This window comes from Magnolia sinica, chromosome 18, assembly GCF_029962835.1.
Source record: "Magnolia sinica isolate HGM2019 chromosome 18, MsV1, whole genome shotgun sequence".
Taxonomy (NCBI): domain Eukaryota; kingdom Viridiplantae; phylum Streptophyta; class Magnoliopsida; order Magnoliales; family Magnoliaceae; genus Magnolia; species Magnolia sinica.
In genome coordinates, this window is record NC_080590.1 from 42,788,267 (window position 1) to 42,815,025 (window position 26,759).

General features: G+C 38.8%; 1 protein-coding gene and 1 pseudogene across 1 annotated transcript; both read left to right on the forward strand.

The window, feature by feature from the left end:
* The first annotated feature begins 7,091 nt into the window (after positions 1-7,091).
* Positions 7,092-9,423, forward strand: LOC131233010 (coatomer subunit beta-1-like). The gene is made up of 3 exons (XM_058229565.1): positions 7,092-7,732; positions 8,675-8,760; positions 9,277-9,423. Exons 1-3 carry the CDS (start codon positions 7,226-7,228, stop codon positions 9,353-9,355), a joined length of 672 nt encoding a protein of 223 aa, XP_058085548.1. The 5' UTR covers positions 7,092-7,225; the 3' UTR covers positions 9,356-9,423.
* A 14,387-nt stretch (positions 9,424-23,810) lies between these two features.
* Positions 23,811-26,255, forward strand: LOC131232374 (protein LEO1 homolog; annotated as a pseudogene).
* The last annotated feature ends 504 nt before the right edge of the window (positions 26,256-26,759 follow it).

Below are 26,759 nucleotides of genomic sequence, written 5' to 3' on the forward strand. Positions count from 1 at the left end.
TCCATACCATCAATCGGTAGGCCTCACTTGGGCCATCATAAAAACATGAAAACTAGCCTATAGAAGCACCCACCGTTCGATCTTCTCGGTCCGTTGGAACGCCAATCTCCTTGTGCTTCACTTTGATGGAGGGAGATGAGGTTTGAATGGCTAGGATGAAGGTTAAAGGGAATGAAAAATGGGCCACCAAAAATCAATTTCTCTCACATGGAAGAGCTTGGATGTGAGTTCATTTGGTTGCTTGGATTTTGTGAAGAGAAAGAGAGAGAGGGTGTGGTTGAAAGAGAAGTGATGGGAGATGGGTGATGGATGTGAGTGATAGGTGAGGTGATGGCTTGGTTAACTTTGGTGGTTGCTTAACTTATGGAGATTCCATTCAGTGCGGAAAGTCTAAGGCCCAAAACTATAAATAGGGGTCCCTGGGGCATCCCTAAGGATCATCCAAGGTTCAGGGAGTGGAGCACAAGTGTGGAGAAGCTGTCGCCAAGTGTTTTTCTTCCTTAGTCATTCTTATGCTTTTCTTAAGAGATTCTAGTTCAATCATGTCTACGGTTGGCTAAACTTCTTAGATAGGGCTAAGAGGTGAAGCTTGTAGCGTGATGGGATGTTTCTATTGCTTTGAATCATATTATTATTGAACTCTCCTTGATTCTAGTTTGATTATAAGGAATACTTTCAATTTTTAATGGTTTGTTGTGACTCAAATTACAATGGATCTGCGATAGCTTTAAGTATGTTCTTTTCATGTATTGAGATTGTGAAATTAGGAAATCCTGTTGTTCACCATCATCCCTGAGGCATGGTTGGATGATGAAATCCTCCATAACTTTCACAATTCTCTCAGATTGGTTGGTGGATTGGTAAATCCTGTTGTGAGCCATTGTCTCATGGGCATGGTTTTGTGATGGAATCACTTCTAGTTCTAACACCGCTCTTCCATTGAGAATTAGGTCAATGAAAGTTCAGAATTGATTTTACTGAGGTATCTTCCAATTAGATAAGATGGGTCTCTAATTCCAGTTGTGTTCATGAATCAAGCATAGATCTCCCTAATCTCTACAAGTGGATCCTTGGAAACCCTAGTTTCCCACCTTTGAATTTATTAAGTTTTTCATTAAATCTCTCACAATTACTCTCTAATATTTCAGATTTAGGTTTTCATCTTTTTCTAGTACTTCTTCTAGTTGCTTTCAGAAAACACACAAGATTAGTCCCTGTGGTTCAACCTCAGTCTCACTGAGATGCGAAGTCCAGAAGGTGTACATTTATAGGCTACAGGCAGCATGATTTTGGATACAGGTTTTGGGATACAGAAAACAGGAAAATTATCCGAAGCAAAAATATAATCTTCAATGAAAAAATGATGTATAAGGATAGTGTCACTACTAAAATAAATGACCAAAGGCTATGAATCATGATAATCTTTAGCTACGGATATACACTGTAGCTCTATTACTACGGCTTAAAACCCCAGCTAAAAGTGCGAAAACCATAGCTAAAAGCTAATGCCAACACACGTACCTACAACAAGTGCCAGCTCCATAAGGGACTCTACGAGGCCCATTAAAATGTGTGTGCTCCATCTAATATGTCTATCTATTTTGAAAGATTATTTTAGGGCAAGAGCCTAAAAAAGGAAGTATATCAAAGGCTCAAGTGGACCACATGGTAGGAAATAATGGAGATTATATATGTACCATTGATTGATGGTGTGGTTCAATTGGACCTTCGATTTGCCTAGATTTTGGGGCTATTTTATATTTAAAAAGATTACGAAATTAATGGACGAAGTGGATATATCAAATGCATCACGATGGACCCCACAAAGCCCTTGACAGGACCGTCCGTCTAGAACCCGTCAGACTTGTGCGAATGCGGAGGGGCAGTGAAGGATGGCATAATGGCTACAACTATAGGGGTTTTAGCTACGGTCTAAAATCGTAGTAGAAAAAATGCGAAAACTCAGCCCGCGCTTCCCTTTTTCTCCTTCCCCCTCTCACGAACTTTTTAAAATTTCATCTCTCCCTCTACTCCGGAGAAAAAAAAACCCAAATCTGCATCGTCAATCTCCCGCGCGTCCGTTTTCTCCCTCTCGATCTCCCAAACCCTCTCTTATGAATACTCCCCTCTCACAAACCCCTCTTCTCTCCCTAACCATCCCCTCTCTCTCGATCTCACGAAGACTCCCCTCTCTCATGCCATAATCCGTGTCCATTTTAAGTATGCAAGACCAATTATCTTCTTCTTTCTCTTTTGAATATTCATGTCTTTTTTTTTGTTGGAATTGGATTTGGGGTTTGAGGGGGTATTGATTAGAATGATTGGGGGTTTTAAGGGGTTTAAAATTTTGGGGTTTTTGTTGATGCTTGCGGCATTGAGCATGAATTTGGCCACCCCTCGAGGGATAGTCGGGATTTGATTGTAGGATTTTACCAGCACTTATCTTCAATGCTCTTCCTAGAGGAATAGCGTCCAACCACAAGGTATTGAATGTGTGGATATGGAATTTTTAATGGTTATTTCCATCAGCACTGTTTGAAAACGAATTTCATTTTTAGGGTCCTGTTTGTTCTGCTAGCAGAAATCTCATATTCCAACTCCAGCAGCTAGTTTCCAGGTCTAACAACTATATTCTTGAGAACTGCAATTCTGGATAAGGATGGAAATAATTTTGCGGAATCCACATTTCTTTCTAATCCTAGCGGAAAACGTCAATTCAAAGGAAAGCTTTTTTTTATTCCTTTCTTTCTTTCTATTATGTGGATTCTACCTATTCAATAGGACCTAAGGTTATGATTGGGGTTTACAATTCACCATTTTTTCCTTCAATTCAACTAGCATTTAACAAATGAAATCCCAGCAATAATATTTGGCCATTGGTCAACCCTGCCATTTCAAGAACCTATGATATAAAATGGTTGCCTGATTATTTACATTACTTAGCCATCGTAAAGGTCAATTATTCACATTACTTGGACACGTGTTCTAAATAATTTTACACAACCAAAATTCATTTAGGTTGAAATTGGTCTAAGATTTCTAGAGTAAAAATGTCCAACTTCTGTTTTTATGGTCATCTGCTGAATGAGTGTTAGTTCACATCTTTGGAACTTTGGATAAGTCTTGTCTTTATGATATAGATTAGTATTTTCTCGATTAAAATTTGCCTGATGTTTTATATGATTTGATCATCTATAGGTTGGCACACTGGAAGAAACAAATGGCACCTGCATCATTGTCTCTGTTATTCTTGCTACCGCTGATCCCATGGCTTGTTGTTTTATTCTAATTTTCGTTCTTGTTATTATGCCCATTCATCTTAAAGAAGTGATATTTTACGGAAAAGAATTTGTAAAGAAATTTCTTCTAACCCTGGAATTCTTTTCTTTTTTTTTTCTCTCAAGTCACTACGCTTTCATTAATTTTGGATGTGAGGCAAATTCGATGCTCATCCCAAGTTTCTTATTTTTTGTCATGTTTCAGGGATCGAGAGGGAGATTGGAGCACTGCAGCTAGAAGTATGTTAAGAACTTGGAATTGAATTTTGATACAATGTCATGCATTAGTGGAGTTTGTGTTGAAGCTTGTTTTGAGAGGCAATGGGGATAGGTTTAGCTTTTTCTTGCCTATAGATTTAAGGGAGGAACTAGGTCTTTTAATCTAGTTATTAGGCTAGTTAAGAGGGGTTTTAGATCATAGATTCATATAGTTCAGGTTATGATTGCTAAAATAGGTTCGCAGTTTGATCTTTTTATATCATGTTAATTGATAGTGGTGCGGCTTTGATTGCAAGTAGTAGGCTGTTGCTTTCACCCTTCACCAACGGTGCTAGCTTCTTGATGGATTGTTGTGTTGGGCAAAGTTCTTGATTGACACCCATTTGTGCTCTGTGGATGTAGTTTCCCAAGAAGAATGTATTGTATTATGTAGTGGAAGAGATGGGGGACTATCTCTCTTCCATTATTATGTTGTAGGAGGGATTTGTAAATTTTCTTCTGATTATTTTCTATGGTGTGGCACCTACTTCATTTTTGGTGTTTGGAAGAGCATTGGGTCTATTGGACTTGGCCCAGTTGACTCAGTTTCAGTTAGCACTAATAGGAGTCACCTTTATGGAATCCAACTTACATTTACCTGACATGACTCGACAGATGCTTGTATTGGCTGAGTTGTTTGATACAAATCTGTTTCAGATCAGGCACACGTGACTCAACTATTACATACTTGGGTGAAAACCATGTTTTTATGAAACTCTTCAACATTTTTGGTGAAGCTATTGCAATAATTGGTACTTAAATAGGTTGATGATTGCTGTCCAATGGTCCTACCAAAAGCTTGGTGAAGCCTGCAAGAATTGGGGAGCTGGGCCTTTTCAAGAAAGAAACAGTTCTTTGGCACATGTCCATTTGCTCACTGTTTGGCGTTGTGTAAATAGAGATGATTCCATTTCAGTTATGTTATGGTCAATGTCAAAAGAATAATAAGCTTCTTAATCAAATAGGTTTTCATTAGACTTAGAGTTTTGCACGGATCCATTGGGGGGTTGCTTAGGGAGTAGTCCTTGGTGATCAGCAGTGACGTCTGAAAAGAGAAGGACGAAAGACCAGTGGCCTGCCCCTCATACTGGAGTGTGGAAGTTAAAATTTCAGTGGCTCCTTGAACATTCCAGGGTCTAGTGCCTTTCAAACACAGGTGAACCAACACTACCTCATTCAGTGGGTTTGCTGTCAGATTGACTCTTTTTTTCTTTTCTTTTTTCCTGAATGTGATTGTTTGCTTAAATTGTTTTGTTTAATCCATTGTAGGCAAGGCATGCCATATACTTCAGTTGCTAATGGCATGAAAGGTGCAAGTAAGGCGATGGAAGCCATGAACAAGGTCTGGAAACTACATGCACATTAATTGAAGGCTACTTAGATCTCTTTAATATTTCATGCTTTATGACTCGAAAGAAATTACCTTTGTTTCAATGGACATGTCTAGTGGATATTTCGTTGGTGTCTAGGCTTCAGTTACCATAAAGATCTGGCCTAAAGTTGTAACTTCATCTGGTTTTTTTCATGTCTCCTTTTTCCTTGCACCTGACTAAACTATCTAGAACTTATTTTCAGCAAATGGCACCTGCAAAGCAAATGAAGGTGATTCAAGAATTTCAGAAGCAATCAGCACAATCGATATGACGGTAAGATGTTATCTTTTATTTCAATTGTGAAATACTGTGGTGTTGTTACTGACAAATGACAATGTGAAAGTCCCATGGAAGTTTATTCTACTGTTCTATAGCTGTTACCATTCATTGGGTTACATTCATGTGTGAGTGGAGTCTCTAAAAAGCATGTGTGGGTGGAGTTGTCTTCCCCACTTGCCAATTCATATTAATTGCCTTTGCACAAGATAACCAAACTGAAGCTCCATGTCTGCAATTTCCTTTCGCTAAAGAATTTCTCTTTCATATTGTCAATAACTTCGATTTTTGAATTCCATGTTTCTGTGGCTAAGCCATCCTTCATATCTTTGTTGCTTGCATGGGCTTCTGTTAAATATTTCCTGCATTTTCTCCTACCTCAAGAGGCAAGCATTTAAAAAAATCTTTTAGCCATTTTCCATGTATGCATGCATCTTCTGGTGGTAACCTGTTCCATTAACCAATAAAAAAATGATTTTTTATGTGTAATTTACACAGAGATGAACTTGAACCTTCGTGTCTCAATAATTACCAGGCTTTTGGACATGTTCTACCAGATTCGGGCGATGCGAGTCTGTTCATGTGCTCTTTGGATTATAGGTGAGTACTGCCTCTCGCTCTCTGAAGTTGAGAGCGGGATTGCAACGATCAAGCAATGCCTTGGGGAACTCCCATTCTACAGGGCTGCTGAAGAAGGAGATGTTGTTGATTCTTTGAAACAGGCCCTGCAGGCTAATTCTATTGCTGTCTCATCTAGGAGGCCAGCTGTGCTTGCAGATGGGACATTCTCTATGCAGGAAGAGAGAGTAAGAAGGTTAGCCACAGTCTCTCTTTTTAAGTGATTTCAACAAGTAGCCTTATGAGCATGAAATCTTTTAGTTTTCATTAGTCTTTTTCTATCAAGAAAGTTGGGGTTATCATGTTAATAGAAAGATGAGTCTTGTCATTAGGCTCATCACCTAGAATTGGATTCTACTATGCTTTTCTTTATGTGAAAGGGACTAAACAAACATACAATTGACCAAACTGCTCAGTTTCTGGTTGTTGTTGGGTTTTCAAATAGTTTGGAGGAATGGAACTTCTAATCTTGTGATTAAATAGGGATTCAGGCTTAATTATGATGTTAGCTTTCTTAGTGGAATTCATTGTAGCTGACTGTTATTGTGTTATGGCATTCTGAGGTTATTTACTTTTCCTTTCTGATAATGACCATCATGAAAATTTTGATTTTGGAATGTTTGAGGCATGGGAGACCATGTTGTACTTCATTTATTCTTGTTTTGGAAGGTGTGCTTCATGCTTAGTGGCTAGAAACTTCATCCATGTTGCTCACCCTTTCAGGTGTATATTTTAAGAGGATGGGAATCAATAGTAGGTGGAATCGCATTGGCATATGACTGGAGCCATTGGGAGCCTCTGCCATTGCTGGTTACAAACTTCCAAGAGCCCAAAAAGGTTGATGTCCAGCGGGCAGATGATCATAGAACATTTCCCCACTCAACCATTTAAAAGCCAACCCCAAATTGTTGGGAGAAAGGCTAAGACGATGATGATGCTGCTTTCAGGACTAGCATTCAAATGCACCTGTTAAGAACTGGATATTGAAGTTTTTCTGCCTTTATTTACAGGCTTAAACTTGATATTATTTTCATTTTAAGCTTTTTAGAAGCTTTGCTTGTGGATTTTCTTTCTAAGAGCCTTGTCTTTACAGATCATCAGCTAGCACTTCACCTCTCCTCTCAATTCATAATGAGCTTGAACAAAATAACTATATGTAAACCCAGGCATGATCACTTTTCGAATTGCCTTCTCTGTTTTTCCTGTTTGAATTGAAATGACCAATTTCACTTTGAATGGGTGCCATTCTTAAGCATTTAGTTTTATGATGTTAAAAAGGACAATTCTACAGATTAATGGACTCTTCAGGTGCTGCTTATTCAGCGATTAGTTTATTTGTGTGGTCATCTGCTTACAGATGATATTGGAGCCATTGGATAAGTTTTCATTTTCCCCCTTTTGATTGCTTTGATTCTTTAGGGTATGAGCCAGCTCGAATTGGAAGATGAGGTTCAAGATGATTTGAAACGTGCAACTGGTGAATTCACCAAGAATGGAAAAGATGAGAATAAGCTGAATCGCATTCTTCAACTCACAGGCTTCAGTGATCCTGTCTATGCTGAAGCATATGTCACCGTTCATCATTACGACATTATCCTCGATGTTACAGTCATCAACAGAACTAGGGAGACACTACAGAATCTATGCTTGGAGTTGGCAACCATGGGAGATCTTAAACTTGTAGAACGCCCACAGAACTATACACTAGCTCCAGAATCGAGCAAGCAGATACGTGCGAATATTAAGGTTTCTTCAACCGAAACAGGAGTTATATTTGGTAATATTGTTTACGAGACTTCAAATGTTCTGCAACGGACTGTTGTCGTCCTCAGTGACATCCACATTGACATCATGGACTACATCTCTCCAGCAACCTGTGCTGATGCGGCATTTAGAAATATGTGGGCCGAGTTTGAGTGGGAAAACAAGGTACTTCTATTCCCTCCATTGCTTCAATTATTTTCTCTAAAATAGTTATGGAGTTTAATTTTCTTATGATATGACTCATCATTTATGGAGAATTATTCTGAGAACATGGGTAATCTTGTCAAATTAGATTGATGCCATCAAATGATGATGTATAACCATTAATCATCAAAACGTAAACCTGTGACCCATTCCCTAGCCTGATTTATAAATTTTCTTCATTAACAAATATCCTGGCACCATCTTAGCTCTCTGTGGAACTTTTCCACTCACCACCAATTTAGCAGCAGATGCCTTTTTCTTGTGCTGGAATCATATATTGGTATGGCCTTATATATATATATATATATATATATATATATATATATATATATATATATATATAGGGAAAAGGTACTATGCGCTCGACCTCACGAGTCCGTCCCATGAGGTCAAGCTGTGTGTGCCCCACCGTGAGGCGTTTCGAACATTTACCCCATCAGTCAGATGCATCATTCCATTGTGGGCCCAGGTCTCAAAAATCAAGTCAATCTGTGACTTGTGTGGGCCACACCACATACAAAAGTGGGGAGGGGTCGTGCACCATTAAAACATTCATAATCATTTTTTAGGCCCACCGAGATGTGGTTTGCAAATCTAGCCCATCCATTACGTGTGTCCCACTTGGATGAGGGTTCAGACCAAGTTTCAGCAGCATTCAAAACTCAAGTGGGCCCCACTAAGTGCTTTTACATGTTTTAATGGTGTCTTCACATGATTTTAGATTGTATGGCCCACTTAAGTTCCGTATACGGCTGATTTTTGGGATATCCCAAAATATCTTGGCACCATCTTAGCTCGCTGTGGCACTTTTCCACTCACCACCAATTTAGCAGCAGATGCCTTTTTCTTGTGCTGGAATCATATATTGGCCTTCTATATATATACTACTGCCTTGCGTTTCAGGTGGCTGTGAACACCGTACTTCAAGATGAGAAGGAATTTTTGAACCACATCATCAAGTCGACAAACATGAAGTGCCTCACTCCAGTGTAAGCTTTTAATCTCTCCTGAGTCTTTGACTGTATCTAGGAGAAATGCTATTTTGATGCATCATCCGTTTGTCTTTCTTTCTTTTCTTTCTTTCGTAATCTTTTTTTTACCCTCCTTTTTGAATGGTCCATCCATCCATGCATTTTTTAAAAATAAAATTGGTCATTGATAATAGAATGCGTTTATGATGCACTGCTGCTCTGGTGGGCCACCACCTGGTTGGGCAATTTAAACTGAAAATCATGTTGGCTGGACATTTCTTACTGTGTGATTATTAGGGGGTTTACCCATTGAATGCTGATCCTCATTCACATTTTAACTTAATCCTCAGTTTTTTCAGGTCACTGATCTGATTGTGATTAGCTTGCTTTTTGGATTTAGTTGTCCATGTGGTTGTTCCCACCATATTAATGGTTCATCATCAGTGTGCCATAATGCATATGTTACCACAGAGATGTTTTTGGCATGCTCCTTGATATTAGCTGGTTGATGCTTCACCCTACGCGCTGTCTCAGGTCTGCGCTGGATGGAGACTGCGGGTTTCTGGCTGCTAATCTGTATGCGAAGAGTGTGTTGATGCTTTGGTCAATCTGAGCATTGAGAAGCAAGTGAATCAAATCATCAATGTGTCTCGACTCGAAAAACCTTGACCATGTGAATGACTCTACCAAATTCGTTGGCTGAGTTTAGCTACAAGCTTCAAATTTCACTGGGTTTCGATTTGTTTCGTGTATTTTCCACAAATTTAGTTGGTATTTTGAATAGCTGAATATTTATTTTGTCTTTGGCTGTTGCAGATTTTACTTATTCAGAAATAAGAAGATCAGTGTATACTCCCGAGTATTGTCTTTCTTTTTTTATGTCATCTCATTGTCGTCTTTCTCTATAATATAGTTCTTCAATTTTGGGGTGTAGCCTTTTCATATGACTACATTATTTGTATGATGAAATTGATTTTCAGCCATATGCAACAAGCTTTCGGATCAAAGCGAAGCTGTGAATAGGGTGTTAGTTGATAGCAAATTGATAACCAGTAGAGGCACATCCATGGGGTTCTCGCTTGCGATTGTTGAGAAGCTATTTGGCTGCGAGAAGGCATTGGATCTTGTTATCAATGAGAACTTTAAATAGACATATAACTATTATGTTGGCATTGTACTTTTGTGAATGGATTAAAATGAATGATTGTATTTGATTGAATGAATGAACGATTGTGTTTGATTGAATGAATGAATGAATGGTTGTGTTTGATTGAATGAATGAATGATTTAGCCATGAAGTATTTATCTATATTAGCTTATATGAGTTGATCTGGGCATGTATTACAATGGTAAGAGATACCATTATTATATTTTATTTTTTTATTTTTTAAAATAGGCATTAGCTATGGTTATTAACCGTAGCCCTTTATCTGGGAACCGTAGTTGTTGCTAATTTTAGCCTATTACTACGGTTCTCTCCCTACTTTTAGCTACAGATATAATCCGTAGCTGTATATACTTTAGAGCTACAGAAAGTATTGCTATGGATTTAAGCTGTACCTATTTTTTTTTATAGCTTCAGATTAAATCTGTAGCCATAGCTTTAAGACCTATGGCTACAGCATCAATAGCTATGGTCATGCTACGGACTATAACCATAGCCTTAGGCATTTAGCTACAGCTTTTATCCGTAGCCTTTGCCCAGTTTTCTAGTAGTGCAATCACATTTCCAATTCATCGGATTTATTCTTGAAGATCCATTTGGTTCCAATCATATTTGTATCAGATGGCCTAGGAACCAGTTGTCATACCTCATTTCTTTAAAATTGTTGAAGTTCTTCTTGCATAGCATTTATCCAATATTCATCTTGAAGAGCTTCCACAATATTTTTAAGCTCAATCTTTGCTGGTTACTTCAATACTCAAGATTACACTAGTCTCTCCTAAGACTTTCATATCAAATTTAGATGAAAAGAATTTCTTAGTCTCAATAACTAATTTAATATTAGTTTCAAAAATAAATATGTTATCAATATAAAGGCATATAATAACATAATCATTTTCAAAAATTTTACTATATACACATCTATTTACGTCATTTATATGATAACCATTTGATTTCAAAACACCATCAAATTTTCATGTCATTGTTTAGGAGCCTGTTTTAGACCATATAATAGTGATTTAATTAGTCTACATACTTTATTTTCTTTACTGATATCTTATACCTTAGGTTGCTCCATATATATATTTCTTCTTCTAAATCTCCATTTGGAAAGCCGTCTTAACGTCTATCTAGTGTACCACCAGTTTATATATGAAAGCTATCGTTATTAAGACCCTAATAATTGTAATTTTAGTTATAAGGGAATACGTATCAAAATAATATATTACTTCTTTTTGTTTAAAGCCTTTTGTAAACAACCTACCCTTAAACTTATTAATAGCTCCATCTAGTTTTAGTTTATTTTTAAACACCCATTTAAAGCCTATTGGTTTGTATTCAAATGCTAGGTTTACAAGTTTGTAAATATTATTAGATATAATATATTCAAACTCATCATTTATTGCTTCCTTCCAAAAGGTTGCATTTGAAGAGTTCATCGCTTCTGTATAAGTTGTAGGATCATCTTCTATTAAGAATGTGAAAAAATCATCTCATACGTTAGTTTCTCTTCTAATCTTAATACTTTTTCTTGGTTGTACTCTTCTACTACTTTTTCGTAAGCATTTTTACTAATAGAAGCGATATCTGATTTATTAACTTTCTTTGTTCCTATAGATTTAGATTTCATAGGGAATACATTCTCAAAAAACTCTACACCCCTAGCTTCTATAATTGTATTAGGATCTCGAATATTATCCTTAGTTTTTAAAACTAGAAACCTATATGCTACACTATTTTGTGTGTACCCTATAAATATACAGTCGGTTGTTTTGGGACCTAACTTTCTTTTCTTAGTTTCAGTCAATCCTACTTTAGCAAGACACCCTACACTTTATTATATTTATAACTAGGAACATAATTCTTCCAAAGTTCGTAAGGTATTTGTTTAGAAGATTTAGAAGAAATTCTATTTAGGATATAACAACCAGATAAAATTGCTTCTCCTCACATATTTGAGGGTAAGCCTGAACTATTTAATATAACATTCATCATCTCCTTTAAAGTTCTATTCTTACGTTTTGCTATTCCGTTTTGTTCTAGTGTGTAAGGAGTTGTAGTTTCGTGAACTATTCCACTCTTTTCAAATAATTCTCTAAATAGAGAAGATTCATATTCACCTCCTCTATCTGTTTTAAGTCTTTTAATTTTTATATTTAACTGATTTTCAATTTCAGTTTTATACTTAGAAAAATATTTAAAGCTTCATATTTCCTCCTCTAGACATGTGATTTCTAAAATCACATAAGTCACTGTGTATTAACTCTAATAGAATAGATGATCGTTCTATTCTTTAAAGGTTTTTCTAATGAATTTTGATTCTATACATGTTTTACATTTATCAAATTCTGTCATTAGATATATTAAGTAATAAACTTAATCTTTTCATTTTCTTTAAAGTTACTATATTCACATGACCTAATCTACTATGTCATAGATAAAAGGGTTTAACGATATAACAGAACTGGATGTCTTCTTATTATTATCATTGGATACATTTATAATGAATAAACTATCACTACAATATAAAACAAACAAAAGTTTCATTTTTTTATTACAAGTTTATCCGAATCAAATGCTAACTTGACACCACCTTATTGAGGAGCGAACTAAAGACCAAGTTTTTCTAATGTCAAGCACATGTAGGACATCATTCAACATTAGAGTATTTCAAAGTGAGTTTTAGAAGTACTTTCCTTTCCCTATAACTGAAGATGTTCTAATATTACCCATGAACACCTGTTCATCATCTCTTAATACTTGGTAGGAGGTAAACATGTTACGATCCTTACATACGTGCCTAGTTACACCAATGTTTTAGCACCCACTCCAAATTGTTTATAAGAAAAACTTCTGATACCACAGCTACTACCATCAGACTCATTGCCTGTTTCTATAAGATTAGTTTGTGGCTTATCTCTGTTTTCTTAAGCCTGCAAGTTTTAATGTGATGTCCAAGCTTTCCATAGTTGTAGCAATTTTCTTTTTCTTAAATTAATTATTTACATTTTTCTTTTTGAGCCTATATTCATTTGCATAATGTTCAGGTTTGCGACAGTAAAGACATTTGTCATTTTTCTTATTATTATTTTTCCAACTTAATTCCACAATATTCGCCTTTGAAGCTATCTCATTTTCATTTCCTTTTTGATCCCTAATTCTATTAGCATCCTTTATTCGTATGTGTACGACTCTTTTCCTATAATTGAAGACGTTCTAGCATTACCTATGAACACCTGTTCATCATCTCCTGATATTTGGTAGGAGGTAAACATGTTATGATCCTTGCACATGTGCCTAGTTGTACTAGTATCTAGTACTCACTCCAAGTTATTTAGAAGAAAGACTTTTGACACCACAGCTACTACCATGTCAGACTCATTGCCTGTTTCTATAAGATTAGCCTGCAGCTTATCTTTATTTTTCTTAAGCCTGCAGGTTTTAATGTGATGCCCAGACTTTCCACAGTTATAGCAATTTTCTTTTTTCTTAAATTGAATGTTTGCATTCTTCTTTTTGAGCCTACATTCATTTGCATAATGTTCAAGTTTGCCATAATTAAGACATTTGCTATTTTTCTTATTATTATTTTTCCGACTTGATTCCACAAGACTCGCCTTTGAATCTATCTCATTTCCATTTCCTTTTTGGTCCCTGATTCCATTGGCCTCCTCTATTCGTATGTGTACGATAGTAGGTTTTAAAGAAACACCATTCTTTTTATGTTTTATTTTATTCTTATATTCTTTTCAGGAAGGCGGTAGCTTTTCTATCAGTGCTCATGAAAGAAACGCTTCATCCAACTTAATTCCTTCAGTCAAAAGTTCATGACCTAGATTTTGAAAATCATGAATTTGATTAATGACAGGTTTAGGCCTAAAAGTCATCCAGAATTCAAGATCATAGGGTTCTCGCCATCCGATTGGCTTGAAACTGTATATATGGCCTAAGGACCATCAATTAACCGTATGCGTCAAATTGAAACCATTGGATCCCTCTGAAAGTGGCCCAAAGGACATATCAGCCCATAAAACTCTGATTTGGGGCCCGCCTGATACCTGGATATGCTTCAAATTTGGTCTCAACCCTTGAAAATAGGTGGCAAAGTGAATGGATGGAATGGATGTCTCATGAACATTACAGAGGACCCCACCTTAGGTCGTGTGCGCACGCAGCACATGTGAAGGCACTGTGCATTGAACCAGCCAAACCGGTCAAACCACCTATTGACCGATGAATTTGAAAAGGATTTGGAAATCCTTCTTCCCGCTGTAAAAATTGGAAACAGGGAGTGTGGACGATCTTGATGGGCCACAAATCCCTGATTATTGGTCCGATATGAACCGTTCATTCGAAGCAGACGAGAGTCTTTACCACGATATGGTGGTTCTTGGTCTGAAGAATGCCAGAAACAGATTGCAAATGTGCTGAACGGCAGAATCGTTGCTGCAAGATCAATCAAGTGGACCGCATCAAAAGCAATCCAAAACTGACCATCTCAAAATGGTTTTCTGAGTAGAAACTAATGGACGGAGTGGATTTCTAAGATACCGAAGTATGTGGACCCCACCAACTCCAACAGTGTAAGGCACGCTGTTCAAATTCCGCCACGCACGCAGCTTCCGTTGCGAGTTATGGTGGTCCACCCCTATGATCGGATAGGAAGATCCGGACTGTCTATCACGTCCAGAGGACAGATTCGACCCTGTCCTAGCTGGTTTCACACCTAGGAAACATGTCATGTACACACAAATCGGTCCACAACCGGATTAGTTTCAAGGTTCTGTTTACGCATTCCTCTTCCCGCGCGCACCTAGTCAAATCGATTTGGTTGAGAGATTCGGTGGGGCCCACTACCAAAGAAACGGTGTGAATCTGAACCGTTCATCAGATGCCATGGCCCTCCCACGAAGACAACCTTTAAAACTGATGAAAAGTACTTCGAAAATAGAGGGATTTCCAAAAGATTGGCGAGAGGGTCTATCGCAGATGGATTGCGTCCTGTTTTTACTGCGCAATAGAGTCGGCGTCTGGAACTTTCCCACCGACTTGCTGAACTGCCTCTTGTGAGAGCTCTCCAACCGCTCTCCTTCTATAAAAGAAAGAGAAGATAGAGAGAGAGAGTATGGAATCAGGGGTGTGGACACCGGGGAGAGAGAGAGAGAGATTAAGAGTTGTTTATTTTTCTATTTTTTTATGAATTGTTGGAGATCTAGCCCAATCATGTCGAGCTAAACCTCTTAACTAGGGCTAAGAGGTGAAGCTTGTGGCGTGTTGAGAATGATTCTACTGTTTTGATTCATGTTACACTGAATTGATATTGATTTTAGTTTGATTATTATGAATGTTTTCAGTTTTTAATGGTTTATTGTGACTAAAATTACAATAGATCTGCGATGGTTTTAAGTATTTCCTTTACATTATAGGGTTTATGAATTTAGGAACCTGTTGTTCACCATCGTCTCCTGGGCATGGTTGAATGATGAAATCCTTCCTAACATTCATACATCTCTTAGATTGGATGTGGTTTGGTTAAATCCTATTGTTTGCATTGTCTCATGGGCATGGTTTTGTGATGGAATCAACTCTAATTCTTACACCTTTCATCTCTTTGAAAACTAGATCAAAAGAAATTCAAATTGAGTTTTAGTGATATATCTTCCAACTGGATAAAGATGGGACTTGAAGTCCAGTTGAGTTCATGAATTAAGCGTAGATCTCCCTAATCTCTACAAGCGGATCCTTTGAATCTCTAATTTCCTACCTTTGAATTTTACAAGTTTTAGAGTAATACTTCACCATTATTCCCTCATATTCGTCGATTTAGATTACATTTTATTCTAGTTCTAATTCTGGTTATTTTCAGATTACGTACAAGTTTAGTTCATATGGATTCGACCTCGGTCTTACCGAGTTTATTACTACATCACAATCCTATACTTGGGGTGTGAAAATAGGGTTTGGATTAGGTAAGTTCTTAGTATTGCCTAATCATAACTACTAAAAATGGCGATTCGATCATAATTACCCTAAACCATTAGTTCTTAGGATAAAGGAGTAACTAAAATTCCTTCTGACGATAGTTCATGAACTAGATTTTGAAAATCATAAATCTAATTTGTGACATGTTTATCATCTGTCAATTCATAATGAATGAAATTAGTGATCGCATGTTTCTTAGCGCCTGCATCTTCTAAAACGTACTTCTTTTCTAAAGCAGTCCATATATCTTTAGCAGACTCGTAAGAAGCATATACGTCATATAGTTCGTTGGACAAAGAGTTCAGAATATAATTTTTGCAATTATTTTCATCTACTATTTCAGTTTGATTTACTAAATCTATAGTAAATGATTTAGACAATACGTATGAAACTTTAAGGGTGGTTGTGTGAACCTAAGTTTTTGTTTTGACCGTTTAAAGCATTGTCCAGCGAACGGTTTGATTGTGGCTAACTCAGTAGAGGCATTAACTGTTATAGTAGCCATAGTCTAATTCAACCATTCGATTTCAAGATTGTTGGAATATTTTGGTTGAATTAAATATACTATTAAAAAATTGAGAACCAAAAAAAAAAAAAAATTAAAGATAGAACACTTATTGAATTGAGTCGAGGCATGACATGAGTCACTTATCTTGAAATCGAATTCGCTCCCCTTGCACAACGTCCCAAGTGCAACAAGTTTCCGGAGCAATCGACCTCCAGGATACAACGCCTATGACCCGGTCCCAGTGGTGCACTCACCGTACGCGGGCTTGAACAACTTGCGGTTTAACTCGAAAGTGTTGAGTTGACTCAACAACAAACACTTATAAATTAGTAAACTAGAACAGAGAGAATTTTATAAGAGGGACTGGTTGCAATATCTGACAATATGTCGTGATACCATGCAATATATCCTGCGAAAAGCGCAAGTGCGAGTACACTATTGCAAATAAAATCCTGCGAGTACCCATACACACCCACGAGAGTACACTCGCACCGCACACCAGCCCAGCCCGTCGCATCGCGCACGCGCACACGGACTCAGCTCGTGCACGTGTGTGTAGTTAATGGCATAGATTAGAGCTATTGACATAACCCCCTATAGGACCAAATTCACATACTTCCTGAATGTGGCAATGTACTAACAATCAAAATATTTATCTTTTATATACGATATTTTTCTTTCTTAAAACCCACGACACAAAAACAACAAAAATTTAAACATGGAGAAAAATCAAAATATTTGAAATTTCAATTTTAATATTAATTTTGAAATAAAATACAACACATTCTCAGCTGTACTTTTCTGATGCCGTGAATACAAATATTTCTTATGCATTGGGTTAGTGGAGATGCACGCGTGTGGAGATGTAAAGATGTAATGCGCATATGATCTGTTCACACGATGTGATGAGTGATGACATGGCTGGAACGTAGCTCGTTTGGCATGTGTGAATTCATGCATATATGCATTGTACACGTGTGATGAACGGTTGGCACGACACATTTACATGCTCGTTTGGCATATGTAAACGCATGCGTGCATAATACACGCATGCAAGAGGTGGAGATAAGAGCATGCGTGAGGTGTCCGAGAGCATGAGTGGTCATAGGCTCATAGCAGGTGGTGAAGAAAGCGCTTGCATGAAGTGCATGGAATGCTGGAGCGGTCATGGCCGGTGGTGTAGAATACACCGTTATGCGTTGTTGTCAAAGGAGTATGCATGGCAGCGGGCAGCAGGGATGCATGCGCGTGGCGATGTAGCTGGACGCGCGAAGTGATGGATGATGACATTGGCCCGCATTTGGCTCGTAGAGACATGTGATGAACAGATGTCACAACGCATTATACATGCTAGTTTGGCACGTGTGAACACATGTAGAGCTGACTACCCAGCCAAGCACGAGGGAAACGGATTGGCTAATCCCCTTGCCATCAGCCCCGTGGATGGTGGTCGGTGCTCCGTGGGCCCCACATGATGTATGTGTTTCATCACGCCGTTCATCCATTTTTACAAATCATTTTAATCTTGATTCTAAAAATGAGAGGAATATCAATCTCAGTTGGACCACACCACAGGAAAACACTAGTGAATGGATATCCACCATTAAAATCCTCCTAAGGCCCTCTGTATTGTTTATTTGACATTCAAGATGAAGGAAAAAAACAAAGATAATCCAAAACTTTTATGCCTCCAAGTTTTTAATGGTTGACGTTTATTCAACACTGTTTCCGTAATGTGGTCCACTTGATATTGGTATATACCTTTTTTTGTCTTATACCTTAAAATGACTTAGAAAAAAAAATAGATAGACAGGCATGGATGAAACACATACATCATGGTAGGGCCATAGACCCACAATCAGCCATTGGCTGGTGGCTAGAGCTGGGCATGAGGTTTATTTGACATTTTAATTTTTAATTTATTTCAACATTTATTAAAATATCAGTTTCGCCCAACACCCCCAAAAACATCACATCGATAGTGTGTGCAGCTGAAGCGGATCGGCTGGTGTACCACGCACCAATATAGTTGTTGTACTGACGTCATAGCAAGTTTGTGGGTCCCATCATGATGTATGTGTTATATCGTCACTATCCATCTATTTGACAAGTTTATCCTAAGGCTTGAGCTGAAAAATAAGATATATCTAAAAATAAAGTGGACCACACTGCAAAAGCAATGCGGAGATTGAACGTATGCCATTGAAATCTTTTTAGGGTTTACAGAAGTTTTCAATCAATATGAAATATGTTTTTCCTCTTCATCTATATATTTGTGACCTTGTGAACGGATTGAAATAAACGTTATGGTGGGCCTTACGAATTTTTAATGGTGAAAATCATTATCCCTACTATTTTTGGTGTGATCCATTTGAGCTATCTATATGATTCATTTTTGACTAATGCCCGAAAATGACCTCAAAAATAGACCAACAGTGTGGATATAATAAATACATCATTGTCGGGCCATGTAACTTTCATCTATCCTTTGAACTGCTCATACAACTCGTACTACAAGAAAATGGGCCTTAGCCGGCCGATGGGCCTACCCGTTGCCAACGGCCGGTTTTAACGACTACGGCAAGGGGTTATATCTCTCTCTCTCTCTCTCTCTCTCTCTCTCTCTCTCTCTCTCTCTCTCTCTCTCTCTCTCTCTCCTCGGCCCTTTGCTGCAGTTCGTCCTGTCTCGAGCAGCTCTGCCAAGTCCGTCTTGGGTAACATCCATAAACCTGAGATTCAAAGCAGCTGATTCAATTCTGTTAAGTTCGTAAATTCTTTCATTGAAGAGGAGAAATGTCATGGCTATGTGTAAGAGAGATTTGGGCCATTCATCATGCCAATCCAACCATATATAGTCCCTGGTCAACAAATTATCCCAGTCATTGGGTGAGCCTAAAAAAAAGGGTAAGAACGAGTTGATCAATGGTCCACATTCATCATAGATGAGTGTTCCACTTGATGCCTACAATCTGTATCTATAGATGTCCAAATTGTGGGTCCTATTGTAGATGGAGCATATCCTGTAAATCACATCAAACGTGCAGGAGTAGAGTTTTATATCTTTCTACAGTTTCAGATTTTTTTTGCCGTGTTTATTTAGCCTGATGAGTGATACAATCAAGTATGATATTTATAAACAAATAATAGCATTCCAGATAAGTACAGAGCATCAGTCCGTTGTGTCCCACTGTATGCATTGCAAAGATGTGGGCCACGTAGGGGTGGCAATGGACCAGGTAGACCCAATAGGGACCCAAGCTCAGCCTGAGTATGGCTATAGATGAATGAGTGTGGGTATAAATCTGAACCAAAATTTGATGGAGTACCTGAACTGAACATTATAATCTCTTCTTCCAAAAAATTCTAATTTCCATTATGACAAACATGATTAGTGGTCTCGGCAGCATAAAGAAGCACATTTTAAGTGCTTGCAATAAAATATTTGATAAATACTATGGCTGAGACTTGGCCTGCTATTTTTTCACACTGTTACAAGATATGTAAATTTTATAGCTGATTCTCTTGCTAAGATGGAGTGTCTAAGCCATCTCTTGTCATTGACAATAGAAACACACTTTGTAAAATCATTCTGTTTCTTTTCTTTTTACAGGTGGTCACTTGGTCACCATATTTGTATTGTAAGAGTTCATATCATAACTTTTAGTGTTATAAGTCTTAGGTTCCATTTGGTCATCACATCAATCTTTATGAATATAATTTTTTTCTCAAACCAAATGGAGCTTAAGCCCGTTTTTAACTCCGCCAATGCAACTTCTTGCATTGCCGGTCCCAAGCCCGGGTAAAGGAGGAGGAAGAAGGGTGTCAAGGTGAGTTGTGTCCTTTTCTTCCACAACAAATATGTTATGTGGCCGAAAATTTAGCATTTTCTACAGGTTGAGAAGTGGGTTGATCCAAAATGTGGACAATCAACCAGGCGGATTAGGCATCCTGATGATGTGCCTGAAGATGTAATATGAAAAGCTTTTTATTCTTAACATTTATCTCTTTCTTGTCCTCTATTAGGTGTAACCTTTTGATTATACATTTTTACTGAGGAAATCAAGTCCTAAGTTAATTTTTGGTTTGTTTCTTTGTGCAGGTCAAAACAAACAAACAATATGTAAGAGCTTCAAATTGGACCGTTCAGGTGAAGTGCCACATCCTTATTATTTTATTCTGTTTAGGCTTGAGTGTGCAACTTAGACGGTATAGTTTAGAGTATCTCAAAGTGAATGGAATCCACAGTATACTGCAAGTATGAATTCAAAAGCTCTTTCGATTTCATTGATGGGTATGTATGAATTTTGTTGAATTTTTGTCATGGGAATCGATCGTTTGTTGTTAGAAGTGAGCCGTGTTGATTCTGTTGCGAGTATTGTCCACTACTTTCATAAAATTTGTGTAATTTCTGTTGCTTATGTAGGTATGAAAAGCCTTGCTCTCAGTCTCTTTGTTTGATTGAGACAAAGAGCCCAAGTTTGGCAATTGTTTCACTCTCAAATTGTTCTATGGTGTGCCCATATTCGAATTTTTTACTTTTGCTTTAAGGGTATTCCACATATTCAAATTTTTAGAGGGAAACAGAGAATTTTATGAATTGTTTGGGTGAATTTTGGGAAAATAGAGTATACTGCTGCCATTCACTACATGACGGTTTTTGGTATTTCAATGGTTTTATGGTTTTTCCCAACCAGTTGTTCGTATTGGAATCAAGTGATTGAATGTCCAGTCTATATTATTGAGCTTTTATACCAACTTCGACTGAATTAACAGAATTTTCATTCGAGGCCAATAGTCTGTACAGATGGGGATATTTTGCATTGATGATGATGATATAGATCATTCGTCTGGTGGATCCCAATGTGAATGTTCAACAGATCAGAAATCTACTCTGTTGAACCATCACAGTTATCTGATTGGTGGACTTCCTCAAGTTGCATATGCATATCTCTAGTTGCTGCATCATTTCATCTACAATTTGATGTTTACAGATGTTTCTGCTTCATAAATACTGGGAATGCAATTACAATTTGATCATTGCCGGTCTACAATTTGATCTTTCCTATTAACTAAATTATGTATTTCAAGGTTATTTTCTCCATCAACGCAAGGCAGAGATGACAGATTCCCTGAGAAAGGTCAGTCTTTTTCATACGAAACTAAAGAGCAATTATGTACAAATGCATTTATGTAGAATGTTTCTAGTTGCTTGCTTTCTGCAGGTTCATATGTATGTAGATTCTCAAGAAAAGGTTATAGCTCAGTATCAGGTAACACCATTTTAATCTAGGTTTTTGTTTTGTTTTTTAATTTTTATATTTTATGTTTTTTACGCTTTTTTTTTTTTGCCCTCATGCTCTAAAATTAAATCTCCACATAGATGGACGGTGTAGATAAAGCACATACATCATAATGGTCCCACATACATCATAGTGGGCCCATGGAACTTGATGACGTCGGTAGCGAATCTCACTAGTAGCTAATCGGTGTCCAAGTAGGATGCAGATTGGTTGGTGTACCTCACACCAGCTATATATCTGCTGCATTAATGTCAACAAGTTATGTGGGTCCCATCATGAGGTATGTGTTATATCCAAACCATCCATCCATTTGGCGAGCTTGTAATAAGTTTTTAGCTTAAAGATAATTTTAAGGCCTGAGCTTAAAAATAAGATAGATCCAAAGATAAAGTGGACCACAAAAAGTGGTGGGATTGAACATCTACCATTGATATCTGGTTCACAATAGTTTTGGATCAACATGAAATTTGTTTTACCTCTTCATCCGAGCCTGTGTAACCTTGTGAACAGATTGGATGGAAGATAAACGTTAGGGTGTACCCTATGAATGCTTTAATGATGAGAACCATTGTCCCATTGTTATTTGTGGTGTGGTCTACTTGAGCTTTGGATATGACTCATTTTTCGTATCAAGATCTAAAATGATCTCGCCAAATGTATGAGCGGTTTTGATACGATAAATACATCATTGTGGGGCCCATGTAATATTGATCTCCTTTAAACCGTTCGTACAACTCGGAGCTCGGGGAGCGTACCCCAACCAGCTAGGTTGCCTGCGGACGCGGATTTTCGCAAGGATTCCGAATGGGGTCCCATTGTGATGTTTGTTAGAAATCTAACCCGTCTATCTGTTTTTTGAGATCATTTTAGGACATGAGACCTAAATGATTAGGATCCAAAACTCAATTGGGCCATACCAGATGAAACAGCAGGAAGATTGATGCCCACCGTGGAAACCTTCTTGGGGCCGTACTGTTTGAAATCCAACCAGTTCAAAAGTTTAAAAAGACATTAAAGGAGGGAAAATACAAATATTAGCTTGATTGAAAACTTTTGTGCCCTTTTAGAAGTTTTTGATAGTGGTGTCACTCTCCCCACTGTTTTCTATGGTGGGTCGCAGCTTTGGATGTGACTCGTTCTTTGGATATTACCCTGAAATGATCTCTCCAGATGGATGGACGGCTTGGATACAAAACATACATCATGGTGGGGGCTTACAGAGCTTTTCTAATGAGCTGCCATAGCAGGTGGTGAAGAAGACGCCTGTGTGAACTGCATGGTATGCTGGAGCTGCCATGCCTGGCGAAGAAGATGCGTGCGTACATGGAAGCAGGTAGCGGAGATGCATGCATCGGGAGATGTAATGCACGTATAATCGGCTAGACACGATGTGATGGATGATGACGTGGCTAGCACGTGGCTCGTTTGGTATGTATGAACGCATGCATGAATTGTACATGTGTGATGAACGGTTGGCATGGCATATTGAACGGAAGCGGATTGGCTGGTGTGCCACACATCAGTTATATAGCTGGTGTAGTGACGCCAACAAGTTCTGTGGGTCCCATCATGAGGTATATCCAAACCGTCCATCCATTTGGAGAGCTCGTCTTAATGCTTGAATCGAACAATAAGATAGATCTAAAGATTAGATGGGGGATTAAACGTATACCATTGAAATCCTTCTGGGTCACAGAGGTTTTGGATCAATACGAAATTTGTTTTTCCTCTTCATCCATGTCTCTGACCTTATGAACAGATTAGATGGAAAATAAACTCTATGGTGGGCCCTATGAATTTTTTAACGGTGAAAATCATTATCTCTACTACTATTTGTGGTGTGGTCCAGTTGATCATTGGATATGATTCATTTTTTTGGATAATTCTCTAAAATGATCTCGAAATATGAATGAACAGTGTGGATATAATAAATACATCATTGTGGGCCCATTTAACTTTGATCTCCTTTGAACGGTACGTACAACTCGGAGCTCGACGAGAGTCAGCTCGTCTTCGCATACCTACACTAGCTATATAGCTGGTGTGTGGTACACCAGCCAATCCGCTTCACATTGTACATGCTTGTGTGAACGCATGCATGCATTGTACACGCATGCAAGAGGTGGAGATGAGAGGATGCGTGAGATATGTTAGAGCATGAGCTGTCGCAGCAGGTGGTGACAAAGACAGTGGGGTGTACTAACAAGCTAAAAAAAAAAAAGTGGTGAAAAGGACGGCTGTGTGGAAATCTTCCCACAATTCAGTGTTCTGTAAAGTCCTCTATCGAAGCTTCTAAAGATCATCTGCGGGTTGTATATCAAGAATGCTTGGATAGGTAGTCGGGTTTTTTTTTTAAAGGATGAAGGCGAAGGTGAGGCAGAGGTTGAGGTTGAGGGTGAAGCCGAAGCTGAAGCCGAAGCCGAAGCCGAAGTCGAAGCTGAGGCTGAGGCTGAGGCCGAGGTTGAGGGAGAAGGGGAAGCAGAAGTGGAAAGTGAAGTGGAAATACATGATGTAGATCCCAATCAAAGAGAGAGTGAGGGTGAAAGGGCTCAAAGTTCACCCGAAAGAGAAATCAGTGGTCAGAGGGTAGAGAGTGAAGGGAAAGAAGCCGACAGTGAAGACCAAGAGTATGGCCAAAGGGTAGTAACAAGCAGGAGAAGGGAAGTAATTGTGAGTGGATCCGAAAGGTCTGAGGAGAACAATTACGTTGACGATGAAGATGAAGAAATTACTTTCCTGCAGCAGGTCACCAGGAGAGCAGAAAGATCATGCAGACATTTCACAATCTGCACCTGAGATTCGGGATGTATTTGGAGATTCCGATGAGGATGAACCAGCAGAGTATGCAGCCCAGAATGACCTGGAACAAGATTCACATGTGATCACCTATTGAAGAGGAAGGGAGCTATGAGAAAGAGTTGAGGCCAGAGGATTTAGTTCCTGAGGAAGAAGGCCAGTATGAATCAGAAGAGGAGAATCTTGAGCAGAAACACAAGGAGAAACCAGTTGGCCCCCCATTGGAATTGGAGATTCCATTGCGTCCACCTCCAGGTCAGTTGCAGATGAATATGATCAAAGTTTCTAACATCATGGGCATTGAACCAAAACCTTTTGATCCGAAGACATATGTTGAAGAAGATGTTTTTGTGACGGATGAATCTGGAACTAAGAAGCGTATACGGTTGGAAGACAACATTGTGCGTTGGAGGCGTGTTCGGAATCGTGATGGCATGATGTCTGTACGTGAAGAGCGGTTTGTGAGGTGGTCAGATGGCAGTTTGCAATTGCTAATTGGTAATGAAGTTCTTGACATAAGTGTGCAAGAAGCGCACCACGATCAATCACACCTTTTCCTTCGACATGGAAAGGGAATCCTGCAATCACAAGGGAGGATTTTACGGAAAATGAGGTTTATGCCATCGTCCTTATCGTCAAAATCTCATCGTCTATTGACTGCTCTTGTTGATTCACGACATAAAAAGGTCTACAAGGTGAAGAACTGTGTAACTAACATTGATCCAGAAAGGGAGAAGGAAGAGAAAGAAAAGGTAACTAAATCAATTAGAGCTAATGAACTTCTTCAACGGAAGAGGGAGAAAGTGAGCCGGAAATACCCTCAAACGGTGGAGAGAGGACGCCAACTTTCTCCTGGGTTCTTGGAGGAAGCACTAGAAGAGGTCAACTTGGTATTATTACAGCTCCCGTCGTTCAGCAGCTCGCCATCGTTTCGAGGAAGATATGGAATTAGAAGCACAGGCTGAGAAACGAATAATCAATGCGAAGAGGGTTACAAAAGATGTCCCGCGAAAATCATCATTGCCAGCTGTCCGTCCATCTCGACGTCCGGTGGAAGAGTCATCTGAGAGTGTGGGAGGGGAATCGGAGTATGAGACTGATGGCGATGAAGGGGAGCAGTCACCGGTACGGAAAAGGTCGAGGGAGCCAGAGCATGAATACGATGAAGATGAACAGGAGGCAGAGGAAACTGGAGCGAATGAAGAATCTGAAGAAGATGAACCTGAGGTATGGAAGGCGAAGGAATAAGGAATCAGTGGGAAGTCTCAAGCGCAAGGAGATCGAATCAGACCCTGATTCTCCACCTAGGAAGCCAGCAGTCCATCGCAGGGCAGTTGTCTTTGACAGTGACGAGGACTGAAAGACCAGCTGTCTTGATGATCATAAGACAGCATTTGCAGGAAAGAATTTGTATCTCCCTTCTCAAGCATGCTCAGTGTCGTCAATCATCCCAAGTCGGACTCTAAGAGATTGGCGAGAAATGAGAGGATGCTATGGTGGAGGGGCTCTCTGGCTCTGAATGGGATTGTCTATCCCAACGAAACTAGTCAATTCTTGAAGCAATGAGGAGAAGAATGTATTAGAGTCGAGCTAGCTAAGAGGCTTTCAAATTTCAGTTCAGGGGCTTTTGCTCTGAATGTCTGAACTTCAGCAGCCTCTTGACAAACTCGAGGGGATGTTCAGCTCTGTTTCACGAATGGCAGGATCAGGTTTGGTGTTGCTGATGATGCTAGAATTGGTCGGGCTGGCCTATTGTCAGTTTTGGGAGCCCGCCCTAATGGATGTAAAGGGTATTAGTTAGCCTCTTTTTTTGGGAGGACGCCCGAAACTTTTTGTGGTGCCTCCCTCATTCTTTGTATATACATCAGTGTGCTACCACCTTTCTGCCTCTCCATGGATGGACAAAGATTAACATCGATGGGTTGGCGCTGAGAAATCTGGATCCTTCGGGGGGAGGCGGAGTTGCCAGAGACAGCTCGGGAGCTTTCCTCTTTGCTTTTTCAACTAGTTTTGCTTTCTCAACTGGTTTTGGATTCGGTTCCAGTTCAAGGGCCGAAATCAGAGCAATCTAGGATGGCCTCTCTTGGTGCGCGGACAGGGGAATTGCTAAAGTGGTGGTTGAAAGCGACTACAAGTCTGTCATTGATGTCCTCTCCAAACAAACATGCTGCGCCTAGTCAATGTGGTATTGGGTGGCTAGAATCGAGGCTCTCAAGAATAGAATGGAGGTCCACCTTGTTCACCTTCAAAGCCTCTTATTCCTAGA

Excerpts from the sequence above, each read along its gene's own strand:
- LOC131233010 (XM_058229565.1), top strand. The coding sequence starts at position 7,226 with ATGAGCCAGCTCGAATTGGAAGATGAGGTTCAAGATGATTTGAAACGT. Across the intron at positions 7,733-8,674 it reads AGTTTGAGTGGGAAAACAAG|GTGGCTGTGAACACCGTACT; the intron begins GTACTTCTATTC and ends CTTGCGTTTCAG. Across the intron at positions 8,761-9,276 it reads ATGAAGTGCCTCACTCCAGT|GTCTGCGCTGGATGGAGACT; the intron begins GTAAGCTTTTAA and ends GCGCTGTCTCAG.